General features: G+C 45.9%; 1 protein-coding gene across 12 annotated transcripts in view; it reads right to left on the minus strand.

Annotated features, from left to right (window-relative positions):
- The window catches only part of KDM2B (lysine demethylase 2B), a 110,600-nt gene that overhangs the window by 60,266 nt on the left and 34,105 nt on the right, over positions 1 to 16,229 (minus strand). For 6 of the 12 annotated variants that reach the window (XM_074554693.1, XM_074554692.1, XM_074554691.1 and 3 more), the window contains exons 7-9: positions 9,732 to 9,825; positions 8,728 to 8,881; positions 158 to 273 (exon numbers count right to left, since the gene is read on the minus strand). In XM_074554693.1, coding sequence (XP_074410794.1) covers positions 158 to 273; positions 8,728 to 8,881; positions 9,732 to 9,825 — 364 coding nt within the window. The other 6 variants (XM_074554700.1, XM_074554697.1, XM_074554698.1 and 3 more) reach the window with 6 other exon arrangements.

Consider the following 16,229-nt stretch of genomic DNA (forward strand, 5'->3'; position numbering starts at 1 on the left):
GAAAGTCTCATTACTTCATGTTTACCTCTTGTTTCAACGACTCTGACACGGAGATCCCATCAGTTGTTGTTTGTCAGAGGGGAATACGAGGGAGAGACTGTGACAGATCACAGTCACAAAGAACTGCTCAGTTAAAAAGAGAATCAAGAATCCTTACCCTTGTTCTGTCCTCAATTTCATAGATGCGAAGCTGCATGGGAACATTAAAGCTATGCAGGATATTTCCACCAAACACCAGAGAATCTACTGGAGTATAAACCGCGTGTATCCACCCTAGAGAGGAAAGCAGAGAACTGAGAATGCCTCGTGCTATGCAGCATTACAGAGCAATTTCAAATCAAATTTTAACAACCCTCTGAACCCCACTGAGCTGGGGATGAGAGGTTCGAGCAGTGAAAGGTTAAATGGGATGCTCACAGCCACACTTCAGGACTAGTCACAGCAGAAGGGCACCTTGTGACGTGCAGTCTTACAACCCCCTGGAAATCAGTTCTATTTATTCCCCCAACACTTGCAGTGTTTACTGAGCACACGCAAGTTTGTGACTCAACCACGTCCATGACTAAGAAGTAAACTCAGTCTGTTCCATGCACTTGGCTCCCAGACTGGCACCTCCAGCATGGCAGCAAACCATCTCAGCAGTGGTGGTGTGCCAAGGGCTGTGCAACTGGACTGAGGCACACCAAACTCCCTTCACACTGCACACAACACACCTCCAGAGGTAAAAGATTGCAAATTATTACCAGCCCTCCTTAGGGGGTGAAAGTTTCATCACCCACAATCAACCTCCTGAAATAACCAAGAAATCATTTGCACTGCAAACCTCAAGTTAAGGGATTTAACATTTCTGATACTGGAGCAGATGAGAATGTTCTGACCCAATCCTACAAGGGACTGAATTAATTTCACAGGCTCCAAAGAATCTTCTGTCACAATGAAAATCCAGGCACAGCAATTCAGGCAGCCACACACCAGCTCTTCTGCCTCTGCATTGTTTGCTTGGTCTGTCAGGAGCTGAAGCTCTGGCTATGCAAGACTGTAGCCTCTGATCTCTGCAGTGAAAAAGGAATTGATCCTGCTAATGATCTGGGACCCACAGAGACCTGACACTTTTTTTCCTCTTCTTTTTAATGAAAAGCATTACAATTTATAAACCAGCAGACAGCAAAGCAACATGGGGGGCAGTCAATTTTCTCCTGACTGTGCAGTACTTTCCATTAAAGCTGTGGCAGCTTTCCCTCACTTCCAGATCAGTGAGGGAGCAGGGAAATGCCATTCAGCCTAGAGGGTTTTCCAGCCAGCAGCCACAAAAGTGCTCCTCCACAACAATTTTTCAACCATAAAGGCCTGCAAAGCTCTGTCTGGGAAGCCCTTGAGCCACAGCAGATGGCAGGACTGGGGCTCTCATTTAAGGGCAGGTTGGTAGGAGAGTGATGGGAAGGAAAAGAAATCAGCACTAGAATTTTCTCCCTGGAAACACAAGCCCATCACTCTGGATATATTTTTCTGAATGGTAGAGGCTGGAGGGGACCTCTGGAGGTCCAACCCCCGTGACCACCAAGAGGCAGCTGCACAGAACTGTGTCCAGATGGCCCCATGGCATCTCCTGGGATGAAGAGTCCACAGCCCCTCTGGGCAGCCTGCTCCAGGTTTCAGTCAGTTCACAGCACTGACTCCACACACGACATGTGATGCACACAAAACCATCAGGTGGCTCACGGCTCTGGCAGCTCTCAATATTCCACCTTTCCTTCTCTGGTCAGCATCATTTCAGTTACAGAGATCCAGACTGTTTATTACTTCCAAATCAAGAACAATCAACTAGAGAGGATTTTTTTTTTTTTAATCTAAGGGTAGGGTGGCAACTACACACCTCAACATTATAAATACTTCACAGCTGAAGTAGTTCAGCAGCTCACATGAAATACATCAGTCTGTACTAAGAGCAAACTACTACAAAAATTCACTATCCTCATCCCAGTCTTTGGGAAGGAAAACAGATCCAAGGTGAAGGAAGTTGGGGCCACTGTTTTCACTGGGTAAACAAAGATTTCTGTGGTTGGGGGAAAGAGTGGAATCCAAATACTGAGGCAAATCTGGGTCCCCAAACTCACTGGCTGGGTGCTGAAACAGAGGGTTGGTTTGTATGAGAATCCACTTTAATTGTCAGGTTTAGAGATAAACAAACTGAAACTTGAAAAAGTGAAATGACTTTCATGGCCCCCAGGAGTGAGCTCAGAACCAGGCAGTGATCAGCAGAACACTGAGGAGCCCTCAGCACCCTTCCCACAGCAGCTCTCTCAGCACTGTGTCAATGTCCAACCTTAGTGCAGCTGTTATTTCAGTGAAATTATCAACATTATTCAAAATACAATTTGCTATCAAATATTTACAATTTGATTAAAAGGAATAACTGAGCTGATTCTTGTCCTATTTGAAGGGTTGAAAGGAGATAGCCCTTCATTTAATAATCAATAAAATTAAATCCCACCAATGCAGTTGTTCTTTGGGTGGGTGCTTCCACTGAAACCACACAGTAACATTCTCCTACAAACTGAATTTCCTCAGTGAACATCTCACTGGAGTGCAGCTGGTTTCATTGTTTCCTGGTTTTGGGTCTCTCAACACACCTTCCTTGACTTCTCAATGCTACCCCTATGAGATGCTGAGGGTTTTTGTGTTAATAACTGCCAGACTTTCTTGGTAGGAGTCCCAGTATTTTTGGGAGAAGTGTGGAAAGATCTATCACTGGCTTGAGCCAATGCTCTAACAAATGGTGTTCCAGACATGACAAACCCTGCACTGAAAGAATCATGAACACAAATATCATTTCAAGCATCCACTCTTGCAGAGCTGGTACAGTGCAAACTGAAAACCTTCTGTAAAGTATCTGAAACAACCTCTGGCTCTGTGGAGAAGGTCTTTAATTCCCTACTTGCATTTATAATCCAGGACTAAATATCTGACAAGCAATTAGTACCTTCATCTCCCAGCTGCTGAATTAACTGAACGCTAGGTCCTTCAAGCTGCAAGTATTTCTAATAACAAGACTGAAAATATTGCTGTTAATGACACAGTTGTCAGTAGCAAAACCATTTAAAACACAGCAATAAAATCCATCAGGATTGGGAAAAGAAAAATAAATGAGAGACCAAGCAACAAAGTCATCCTATAAAGTCCTGGGAAGTCAAGCTCCTAGTCCTGCCAAGGCAGGGATGATTTCCAGGCACAGCTCTGAGATGGGCACAGCTGATGCCTGTGGGTGCCCTCAGTGCTGGGGAATCCCAGATTTCCTGCAGTCCATGTGCTCCCACAGGCAGCATCCAGCTCAGCCCCTCTGCAGGACACAGCCCTGTCAGAGGAGTCACCTGCACATAAAATAGATTTTGGTCACTCAGCTGTGCAGCATTTCAGTCACACTGCATCCCAAAATAGCTCCCACTTGCCTGAGGAACGTACGTGCATAATTGGAACTGCAGAGACACGAGCACCAAGAGGTGGATTCCAGGGACACAGGACAAGGTTACACAAAAAAGATGGGAAAACTGACAAGGCACAAAATCCCAGCAAGATTGGCACAGATGTTACAGAGGAAAAAACCCAACATGAAAATCTCTTGTTCTAATACTAACCAGGCTGTGTGTGGAGAAAAACTGCAGGTCAATACCAGAAAAGTAGAAGTAGGAGGAAAGAGAGATGAGCAGAAAACAGGAAACAGTTTCCATCAGGGTAATGTATTGTGGAAATGAGCTCTGAGGAAGGAGAAGCTTGGATGGCACATTCAATCCATTCCCACAGCTTAGCTACAGCACGACTCAGAAATAAACTGAGGAGGATGAATGTTCATTGTGACCATTTGCAAACAAAACCACCCATCTTGTCAGCTCCCAATTACCAGGGTTTTTAAAGGGGAAGACAAACCCCCAGAGCAGGAGGTGCTGCACGTATGGGGAAGACAAAAGGACAGCCAAGGGATTTGCTTTAATGCCATCCATCACACCCCTGCCTCACCTTCACCTGTGCTGTTCCATTTTGCTGGATGCACTGAGGGTCTGTTGACATTTCAGCTCATGTCACCTGTGCTGAACAGCCTGTCATGCCTGCTCCTGTGTGTCTGACTGCCAGCTCTCACAGCACAAACTTCCCACACAGCCCCAACACCTCTGCAGTGAGTTCATCAGCTCTGTCCTCAGTGACTGCTCTGTGCTGCTCACACAAACCCAGCTCCTGTGCACAACCCTCGCTGTTCAATGGCTTCATGTGAGCCAGGGGATAACTCCTCACCTCTTGGGAACTGCCTCACAAACAGAGAAAAATGCCAAAATTTCATCTTGTCCTCAATGCTAAAAAAAGCACTAGAACAATATCAGAACAACTGGAATAAGGACTGAAAAAGTCAAAAGTCAGTGGAACGAGAAACTGTTAATTTTTGTCTGAAAGCCACAAACTAAAGCACCTGCTAAATATTACCTAAAGCTACAAGTAAATCCTACAGATGAGAGGAGGACATTGACTGTGTGGCTTTGAGGACCAGCCATGAGCCAGGAAGATTCCTGCCTGTGGGTGCTCATTTATTCCCCAAGCAGTGCCAGTGACATGAGGTGGAACCAGCTCCAGTCCTGCCCAGCACAGCTCAGCCCCATGGGATAAATGGATTTGGGAGCACAGACACTGCAGTCACTGCTCACAGCCCTCGTGTCAAGCCTCAATAAGAAGACCATCCACTTAAGGTTTTTCTGAAGTTGATGGTTTTTATTTCAGCTCCTGGCGATCAATAAGTGCTTTTTCCTTCCCAAAACAATCCCAGTGTATGAAGCCAAGCCAAGACTGAGCAGGAATTCTCTTCAGGAGACTCAGAAATGCTCTCAGCTGATTTCCAGTTATGAATTATTCCACCACTCCTAAGATACACTTGAATATTTAGATGTTATCATTTCTAGTAAATCAAGAAGGTAAAATTAACAGTAACAAACACTTTTTCTGAACAGTTAAAAGAAAGATATGATCTCATTATCTTTTGAATTTTATAAAACAAGTATTATTAAACATTGCAAACTTGTAAGAAGATTTCAGTGGGCTGCAAATTCCTACTCAAGGATGCAATCATCCATCTGAGAATAATGAAAAAGAATATTAACTTATAAAGCTATGGGGCAAACAGCCTACAAGCTCCAAGCCAAAACCATGCTGCATCTGTTTCCATTAGTAACTGAACTGATATTTTGCCTTGTGATATTGAAGTTGCCACACATTTCTCTGCAATTCTACAGCAACTTGGGGTGGAAAAGATGAAATATATATGTCTCAAAAATAAAAAGTGACTAAAGAGGTAACCTGAGAGTGGGCACTGTCAGCAAATCAAATCTCAAAAGAAGAATGACTGCATCATAACAGTGCCCACAACCAAATCTATCAAGGAAAAATCATGTTTACATTTTTAAAGTGAAGTATTTACTAATTCTGCCCCAGTAGTACAAGTAATACAGCAACTCTCAATCTTAAATTGTTTTTAAGAATGAGGCAGAGCTTGGCATTAGGAACAGAATCAAAAATCCAGCATCACGCTGTCACCTTCCCTCTGAAAGCAGACAGAGCAAAAAGCCTCTCCCCTCTGATCCCCCCACAATCTCCTTCATGTGGCCCCTGAGGTTCCAGGCACGGAGATTCCATTAATGTCAGTGGAAGCTCCCAGAATGGGAGAAGCTAAACAGCAACCAAACCCAGGCAGGCAGCTCTGCAGCCCCAGCACAACACCCTGCAAAAAATGTACCAGCCACAATTTAATAGCCTGTCATTCTCCTGCTGGAAGGGCTCTGTGCCACCTTCTGGCCCCATCACACAATAATCCATCAAACTCTCACTGGCACAGCAGAGGTGACCCAGGACCACACACTCCTAATAGGCAAAATGCCACTGATAACCACTGAGACAGCATCTGAAACACCCTGAATCCCTGCAAATAGCTGCCTGCAGTCCACACAGAACATCTCTTTCTGTCCACTCTCCTTCCCAAAAACATCCATCTGAGAAAGGTCATTATTTCTGCATTTGACTGGAGACAACAACTCTGCAGCACTCTCAGGTAACCACAATAATTAAGAGAGACTCTAACAGCATGTTTCCATGCCAAAGGCCCTCAAGTGCAGTACAGAGAACATAAGAAAAATAAAGTAAAACAAACAGCTTACTCCTCAGTGGAACACTGCCAGCTCCCAGGTGAAACACAACTGTTATGAAATTGCATGCAGCAACATGAGAAGTTTGAAGAACCAGAAAGGAACATCACCCAGTTGACAGCAGGTCACCCTGTCTGGAGTTTGATCACAGGAATGTTGAATAAATCAGCACTGCAGAAAATGCTGAAAATGCACCTTGGCCCATAACAACTCACTGTGCTGACAACACTGGGCTCAGTTCCTCCCTGATACCACAGCTGGGGTCGTGCTCTCAGTGCTCTGCAGGGTTACAAACACCAGCAGAAATCTGCTGGTTTAAACTTAATCCTGAAAGGATGAGGGCAGTGATGGAGAGGAGAACACCCTGAGGCCCTGGTGAGCACTGTAATTATGCCTTCCCTGAGAATGATCCCCATCCTTGTCCAAGTGGTTTGTACTTTTGAGGATTTACTGGATCTACTGCTGATCCCAGATTCTCAGACAAACCTTCCATTTCCCAGCACACTGTGATTTCACTCCCTCACTTGTCTTCTTAAAGTCTTCTCTACTTACTTCACCCCCACAGTGCTATGGTAAAACAGCATTTCTAGGACTCCCAGAAATTACTTGAAAGCAGAAGCAGAGCAGGATATTTCATGGGAAAGCTCCCTGGCTGAAATGCTCCCCATTCACAGCCCAGCTGAGCACTAATTCCTCTACACTTTCTGTGAGCAAACCTGTAATTAGAAGGTATTTCCTCATGGATGAGTTGAGGCTGGTCAAGGGTTTATCAGGCTCAGTTGAAAATAAAGGACACGCTGGTTTTACAGACATCCATAAACAGAATCTAAACACTAAGAACACTTTTAAAGCACATAAAAACCACTTTCAAACATTAACTAACATGATATGTGCACAAACCAGAGCAAAGAGGTCACAGGAATTGACCTGCTTTACACAGCTGTGCTCAATTCACTGACCTGGAACAGCCTTTAATTAGGCATTTCCATACCCTTAAAACAAAGGCAGAAATAATGCCCTTTCACACAAATAAGAGATTTGCAAATAAGTTTTCCAAACAACATACAGCAGAGCAAAAATCCATGAATCTATGAGGTGCTTACAGAGAAATTATTCATAAATGCTTTTCAAACCTGGCATGGAGCCTAAAATGTCTGAGGTATTGGCATTTCTGTACTTGGGGCTTTCCTAAGAAAACAGAAACTTCAGTCAAAAACCCATTTGGAATCACTTTGTGTCAGCCACCATGTTACAGCTGTGTCCTGTCCAAGCTCCCACAACCTGCAGGGTTCCAGCTGCTGAACACGACTGAACTGACACACAGAAACTCTTACTTGTACGAGGCTTTTCACAGGAGGATGGAGATAAACAGAGGATGCAGTAATGGGATCTAAGCAAACAGCACAGCCACACTCAAACACCCAGTTCAAACAGTAACAGCACAGTCTGACCTGTTTCAAGGCAAGATCTAATTCCTCTAACAGATTAACTCCTCCACCCTTTAAGTAATTTTGCCTGTCATCTCCCAGGCTGATTCTTACCAAATACTTACAAATGTGCAAATCTGTGGCCTTCAATTGATCCTAACACCACTCCCCAGATGAGAAGAACATTGTCCCTGTCTCTGCATGACCTGCATTCTCTCTGTTTCTAGGGTTAAAAAATAATAATCCTATCTCCACAGAGTAATTAATTCCAGAGCTGAAAAATTACCAGCCTGCCTTTGTGTCATGTAGAAAGTCTACCTGTATTTACTTCCCTGGTAAGATCCAACAGACAGAGGCAATGTGTTAAATTATTATAAACAAACATACAGTCCCATAACAGTCACAGAAAGCAAAGTCTGATATAATCTTAAATGAGGGATGTTACACATTCCACCACCCTTAATCCAATTTAGGCAGGAGCAGACAGGGCTGAAGCATCAGCCTCCAAAGCTACAACTCTTTGGTGGCTTTGCAGGATGAGCCTGGACCATGCAGCACAGCCACTGAGGTGGGCAGCAGTGTAAAACTGAGGTGCCTGGGCTGCTGGAAGATGTCCAGATTCAGCACCTCTGAACAGTGAGAACAATGAAGGTGTTTCCCCAAGAAGCAACCTGAGGGAGCACAGCACAGCTCTGCCATGGACTGGAATCTCTCCTGAGTTCCACCAGGACCCACCTCTGGCTACAGACAGAGGCAAAGAGGCAAGTTACTGAACTGCAGGTGAAACCTGCCAGAAGAGATCACTAACAGAGAAAACTGTCTTTCCCAGAAAGCCAACAGCAGCAGCCAGTGCAGCTCTGATGAGAAGCGGTGAACTGACAGCTCCAGAGGCCCAACTCCTCTCTCCTTTCTCCCAGTACACACATGATCACTGCACACACCTCCTCACAGTACATCTCCCATCAGTCTTAATTTCTGGAAAATGAAGCACATTTAGTCCCTGGCCTTTCTTGTGCCACAGCAAATAAGGAGGTCAGTATGGAGTTTAGGTGTGAAGAATTGTTTTACACAGAGCTGTTAGTAAAACACAATCCCAATCATTCCAGGTTAGTTAACAGGGATACCTGAAGGAATGAAGAAGGTGTAGCCTTGTTTCAGCTCAATTCTTTGGCATCGTTCCACCCTGTCTCCCAGAAAGATATCACTTTGCTTTCCTGAGAGAACCCATTCTTCATAAAGTTCTAGATTCTGCAGAGTCGGTGGAATCAGCCAGAAGATCTAAAAACAAAATGAAGATGTAATTATTACCAACAGTCAACAAAAAGAAACAGCTGAGAGACTCCACCAAGGCTACAGTGTGTCAGGCAAACGAGCTCCTTTCTGCATGGAACACTTGTTTTCCAGGTGTGGTACACAGAGGCACACACAGACAGCAGCAGCAATTAGCCCACGTGCTGGAAGTGCCTGGGTAACTGTCACTTGTCATCTCTCCTCCAGAAATATCTTACTCAGGAGCTGCCTGTGCTTCACCTGCAGCTCAGAGCAGTGAGCTGGTACAGACAGGAACAGGAGCGGCACCATGACCGACTGCAGCGCCCACCACACGCTGGCCACACCACAACTGGGAAAAACATCCTGAACCAGGAAAGATGGCAACACAGCTCCACATGCTGTGTATTTTAAGGCTTCTGTATCCTTTAATGTTTCAGCTCTGGCTTATTGTGCTGTACACACAAAGAAACGTGGAATCTCTAAAGGAACAGAAGCTTTAGCTCCAGAGACTTGTGAGGGCACTCTGACCCAACAAGGGTACACACAGCCACATCTCCCTGCAAGATCCTTCTGGACCACAGCAACAGCGAGCCCAAAATCACCAGCACCAGCAAATAACACATCTGGGATTTCAAATAAATCACTTGTTTGTTTCATAACAGTGACTGGTGTCCTTCTAGTTCAGTAAACTCTGTGTGGATCAACAAAGCTGCTGGAATAGTCTGATCACTGGCTGATATCCTCAAGGGAAAAAAAATAAGAGAGAAAGAAAGGGGGAAAAAAAGAAAAGAAAGCAACCCCTCCACTCTAAGAGGCATAGAGAAATAAAACCAAATATCAAAAAAGGTTCACCTACCTTCCCCCCACGGAAAACGTGATACCACACTGAAGTGCCACCAAAATCAATATGAAAATCAGTGAAGCATCCTTTCACACTCATCAAACAGTACCTGCAAGTAGAGTGAAGGACAAAAATGAATCAGTCTGAAACAGTATTTTTCACATCTTAATTTGCAGAGGTTAACTGCCTGTGCAATGCTGCTTCCACCAATTAAGTTTCTGCATTTACAGTACAGAAATTTGTCTCATGAAGGTAATGAGGTTCCTGCTGAAAAACACATCTCTCCATGTCTGAGTTTGCTGTTCATACAAGAGGAATTAAAGCTTCCAGAGTTAGGGAACAGAAAAACATTAAAAGTTAGGCTGTTCAGAAATATTTCCTATGGCACTGCCTGTCCCTGGGGTGATCTGTTTAATGCTCTCCTCCATCACTTCAGAGACATAACCTTCACCAGAAGTTGTACACAAATTGCTGCAAAGTTTTGAAAAATCTAATTTGCTTATAAATCCTCCTGAATGTTCTTTACCTACTTGCCACTCATGCCATTTTTGCAAGGATTAGGGGACAGAAACCTCATTTGGCAAACTAACTCCTTTTTGTTCACATTTCTAGGCATTCTGCATCAAAACACATAAAGGACCCAGCTGGCAGCCACACTAACTATCAAATCCACTATTTTTTACGCCGTCTTGATACAGGATTTGAGCAGTTCAAAGTCTGCATTGCTGGAAAAGACACAAGAGCTGTGGTCTGGCTGCAGGAATCTCCAGCCTGCAGCCACCATCTGTAACTAATGGCCGAATCACAGCCGCCCTCCTCACTGTAGGCACCTTTGCAAACGCAGGAAACACACACCACTTAACCCACTAACCTCTTTTCCTTGTTCCGGTCTCCGTTTCATGGCTTTTTTTTTTTTTTTTTTTTTTGCTTTGGTTTGTTTTTTTTTAAGGGGAGTTATGGAAACACTACCGGAAGGGGATTTGTTTAAAAAAAAAAATTTAAAAAAAAGGAAAGGATTAAAAAAAAAAAAAAAAAAAAAAAAGGTTTGATTTAAGTGTGTCTTTTTCTGCTCACATTCAGGTAGGAGAAGCTCAGCAGTATGCAGCCGGCGTGCAGAAGTCCCTGTAGATGATAGGCTGGGAAGGACCTTACCATGTGTCTGCAGCAGGCTGGCAAATCACAGCCACTCTGGGTCCATAAGAGCCGCTGCCTAGCAACCACATCCCGAGCCGGAGTTGACAGAATGATACGCAATGCTGTCATGAAGACAGTCAATTTGTGGGCTTCAAAAAAGGTCCTGCGCCTTCATCTCACAATTAAAACCTCTCCTTGTGCAATTACACGTCTCTCCTCTTGCCCACTCTGGAATTTTTTAAATTTTTTTTTTTTTTTTATCCTTCAGAAGCAGGAAGAAGCTTTTGCTGCCCCTGGGGTATTTCAGATGCTTCAAAAATCACAGCTAGCCAAGAAGCTGTCTACACTCTCAATATGCTCCATTTCAAAATATGAGTCCTTCCCTCCCAAACACTTTTTTTTTAAAAATTCTCCTTTTATGTTTTCTCTACCAAGATGTTGTTGATTACAAGTCAGATAGAATTTAAAAACAATAAAAGAAGCCCAGAAAGGAAGTTGCCTTTCTTCCAGCCAAACTGCAAAAAGTCACAGATTGAATAATTATTGCTCATTAGGAAAAAAAAAATCAGCATAGAAATTCTCAGCTTGTAAGCACTGCTGAGTGTTAGAGGTTCATGTTGTTTTAAAGTAAAAAATTCAAATCCTTATGGAGTCAATTATTTTCAGTTTCCAGAAGGCCAGATATTAAAATACATCACACTAACAACAAAAAATTTCTAGACAGTGCAACCTATCAACAATCACCCCCTGAATTAAGATATTCTGGAAGAGCAAACATGGCCTGGGCATTAGCTGGTTTTAGCTGTTCCTCAGTAGTCAGTAATCTAAACCTGAAGCAGGCAAACCGTTTATGTTCAGAGAGGTAATAACAGCATTGAATCCTGTCAAATCAAAGCGCTTAAAATTTAGTTTTGTGAGGAAACACCAAAGCAGATATAACTGTGAACACACAACTCTTTCTTTTCCATGTTTTTCCTCATTTTCCCCTCTGCTTTCTTGAAACTCCTCTAAACACAATTTCCACTCCAATAAAGGTGATTTTAGTGAAAGAGTCACTTATGGCAATTAATAAAAACCTGCAAAGGCATTTGGAAAAATAAAGTGTTTTTTTCTTTCCATCCACAAACAAGCCATGCCTTAATTTATGCTGTTAATCTCCCAGGCCTGCTTTTGTGCAAGCCCAACAGCTCGCGGGCGGCTGAGGAGCCTGCGGGAGGATGTTCCGCCACGCAGCTCTGTGCTGGCTGCCCGAGCCTGGCACAATGCCTTTGCATTGACCTCCACAGCTTCCTCTCCCGATGCACACCGCAGTCACATGGGCCCAGCGCGCTCCGTGCCACCGCTCATCTCAGGCACCGGCTCCTCATCGCCAACAGCTGCTCATTTGGGGAACCACTCAACTTTTCAGGGTTTTCCATAACAACGGTGGGGAAAAAAATAAATAAATGAAAAAAAAAAAAAAAAGGGGGGAAAAGCACTAACACAGCATCCACGTTGAAAGAAATCTAGGAAATACATCCCACTGTGTGCTGTGGCCACGGCGCTCTGGGCCAGGACAGGTACAGCGGTTCCAGGAACACAATCCCATATCGGGCATGGGGAGACAGCATGACCAGAGTTACACCCTGAAAACGCAAGCAACCCAAAAGATGCCCCAAGTTGAATATTTTCCCAACAGCTACCACATCCAACCCCTGCACACTCCACTTTATCTCCCTGCACAGCCTCAGTCAGGGTTTTAAAACACGCAGCTGCTTGTAATCGGTTTGGGGGGAGCTTCCCTTCCCGAATGAAGAGTTTGGTTTGTGTTCTCCACAAGCCTGAAATTTGTCCAGTTAATGTATTGTTATTTTGGAGGAAAGATTTATGATGTGGAAAAAAGGGGAACTTCCCCCTCCCACCCCCCCTCAAAAAAAAAAAAAGGAAAAAAAAAAACAAAACGAAAAAAAAGCCCACAAACATCTGGGGAAATTTCTTAGAGAAATGATGCGAAGAAATATGGAGTAACCTGCAAACTCACGAGGAAGAACAAACACAGAGATCTAAAAAAAGAGAGGGAGATGATACAAATGAAGCTAAACCACTAAGCAAACACAGCGAGCTGGTAACACAGGAACAACACAGACACCGCTCCATAAACCAGCGCAGAGCCCACACTCCCAGGCAAACCCACAATGCACTCGCCACGCATCGCTACAAACCCGCAAGCAAACAGAGAAACAAAGACAGCGAGAGCCGCGCCGGGATGCGAAGGCAGCGGCGGGCAGGGCAGCAGCGGCAGCGTTCATGCACATGGGCCCGGCGAGACGCGAGCGGACGCACAGGCAGCGGCGGCAGCAGCGTTACCCCGAGCTCAGCTCCTTCTCCCCCGCAATAGGCACCGCGCACCATACGGCTCTATTCCCTCTGGCATTGCGAGGGCTCCCCTGCCACTGAGCTCAGCCCATAAACCACTCCCAAACCCCAGCAGAGGCTTCTGTTTTTTGTTCGGGCCAATGAGAAAAGTATAGCTCACTCTTCCTTCCTCCCAGGAGCAGCGCCGGCTGGTTGAAATTCTCGAGCCTGAAACCGAATACCACAGACCCATGAGCCAACTGCAAGTGCCAGCGCGGGGAAAGGCGCGGGCCTGGCTGCCCATCCCCGGGCGGGAGCGCCGCTCCGGGCGTCGGGGGCGAGCGGCCCCCGGCAGCATCCCGGCCCCGCGGGGGCCCTTGTGCCGGGCCTGCGAGCGGGGAACAAAGGCTACCTCGGGGCGCCTCGGCCCGCACCGGCAGCGCTCCCACACTGGGGCCCTGCAACTGGAAGCCACCAATTGCGCCGCAAGACAAAAGAAACCATTGTCACCCGGCAGGCACCGGCCCGGCTGCCGCCCCCACCCTCGCCTCACCGGGCAGCCACCGGCCCCGCCGCTGGGGGAGGGCCCGGCTGCCCCGCGGGGATGAGCCCCAGCATCCCCTCACGGAGGGCCCCGGCTTCCCGAGGGGTGAGCCCTGGCTGCTCTGCGGGGATGAACCCGGCTTCCCTCAAGGATCACCCCGCTCCCCCGTTAGGGATGCGAGCCCCGGCTCCCCGCAGAACCCCAGTACCGGAGCAGCCCTGCCCGAGGAAGGCCGCTCGGAGCCGGCCGGAGTGGGCCCTGCGCCCTGCCGGGACCAACCTTCGCCCCGTGCCCGTCCTGGGGAGCGGTACCGAGCGCTCCCAGCCCGGGGGAACGAACCGACTCGTCACACACGGTGCTCACCACACCCCGCGCACTTCAAACGCACATGAAAGGCCCGGCTCCTGCCCCGAGGGGGTTACGGTCCGAGCCAGCCACACACACAAACAACACCGAGATAACAGGAGCCAGTTTTCTGCCACGCACCGCAGTTTGTGAAGTGCCTGCAAATCACACTCTCAGACCACACTGGCACCAAAGCAAGCGACAACACTTCCCTCGTCGCACCCTTGCCCGGTCCCAGCCCCAGTGGGACACCAAGGCTATGAGGGGTGGGCTCGGATTTTTAATTTCTTTTCCCATCGCAGTGAGCTGAACCAAGCCAACAACTCACTGCGAGCCAGGCCTGTCTGCCCCTGGAACAGCACTTTGGTGTGTGTGAGAGCACAACTCATTTCTTCATCCTGTGACAAGGCTGTTCAGCTCCAGGGCCACCACAAACTGTTGTAAACACTGGTGGTTATTTGAGTTACATGTGTGATGCTGCTCCTCCAAGTTCTACCTGAAGGAGGATTTGAGAACTCATGCACTGATCTGAAGATATCACATTTTATTTACTTTGCTAGCTTGGAAAGTCTTAACGAACACGCACTTATTGGTGTAAATTTTTTTGCTGAGTTCTATTTATAGAGGTTTTGTATCAAAAGCAATCCACAAATGGCATACAAAGTGCAGACAAGTCTCTCACATGTACAAACCAGTGCCAGGTTGCCTTGTGGGACCTGCGAGCTCCCTCGATTCCCTCTCTCCAGAGGCACCCTCAGCTTCTAATTAGACCACAGCTCAGCAGAGCATTTTAGCATCTGCTTAAATCCATCCCTACTTAGTAAAGGAATGAATAGAAAGGAACGGATGGCTGAACAACAGCCTGGGAGAGGGAGAATGGGGCTGAGGACATGCTAACAGAGCAGCATTCCTTTGAGAACAGGTAGATGTTTCACACAACATATCCCATCCTTAACTGAAGGCCAGCATCATTATAGAGACCTGTTACAGCAGTGCTTAGATATTTAAAGTAATAGAAATTTTGAAGGTAAAAAGGATGTTGCAGTGACCAAAGCCTTCATTTTCATTTGTTCCACAGCACCAATATTACCAAGTTCTTAGAAATTCCTGGTACTGTTGTACTGTTTCATGTCCTGAACTGTAGCTATTCACTGCCACTGCATTGCAAATAATCTTGCAAGGCTACAAACACAAAAACACAAAACCCAATAAAGAGGATAATAATTCCAGCAGGGCTCTCTCTTTTGATAAATGAAAAATCAAATTAGTACTACTTTTTTTTTTTTTTTTTTTGGGTTGACTCAGCTGTATCCAGATTGCTTCAATTCTGGATGAATTTAAACAGAAAAACAAATCTCAGCCTGTTGTGAGCTACCTGAAAATGGTGTTCGTGATATAACAAGCTTCTGCCTCTAAAATCTGATGTTAAAATATCATTGCCTTTTTCTGCTGGCTCTTGGTTACACAGCATCTCCCCACTCTCAACCAGGATCCTATGTCTGCAGGAACTTTTCTCAGGAACTGCACCCTGAGACGTGAAAGAGGGGACATAAACTATTGCCCCACTTAATTCAGTCCTCTAAGGCTCCTGAGGTAAGCAGCCACTTACCTACAGGCAGAAACATAACTTTATTACCCAGAATTTTGGAAGAAGTGAACGGTGCAGGTCCAGGCGCGGGGCAGGGCGCTCTGGTACCCGAGGCAGCAGATGGAGCGTTCTCTAACTTCACTCCCAGCACGGAACTCGACGTGCAGGAGCCAAGACAGACATTTGTGTCTGGTAATGCCATCTGTGTCTGCGAAACTGCAGCGCTCTCGCTGGAGTGCTTTTTGTTTGTAGGGAACACGTTAATGGTGGGGATGGCATACTGCAAACTCTCAGCATTATGGGAATGCTCAGAACGAGAAAGGAATGAATCGATCCCATTTCTGAGCAGCAGTCATTAATAAAGCATATGAATATAGATGATTCACAGAAAAGAATGGGCAGTATGAAGCAAGTGACTCCACAACTGATTTACTTCGTAAGATCTCAGACCCTCTGGGTTCTCACAGCAGTAGCTGGGACCAGTATCTCTACAGGAAAGGGTCAAGTTGAATTCCCAAAGATGGAGAAAGCCAATCTCTTGAGGAGTTCATCTTTAAACCAGACACAC

Source organism: Zonotrichia albicollis, chromosome 18, assembly GCF_047830755.1.
Source record: "Zonotrichia albicollis isolate bZonAlb1 chromosome 18, bZonAlb1.hap1, whole genome shotgun sequence".
In the NCBI taxonomy this organism is placed as follows: domain Eukaryota; kingdom Metazoa; phylum Chordata; class Aves; order Passeriformes; family Passerellidae; genus Zonotrichia; species Zonotrichia albicollis.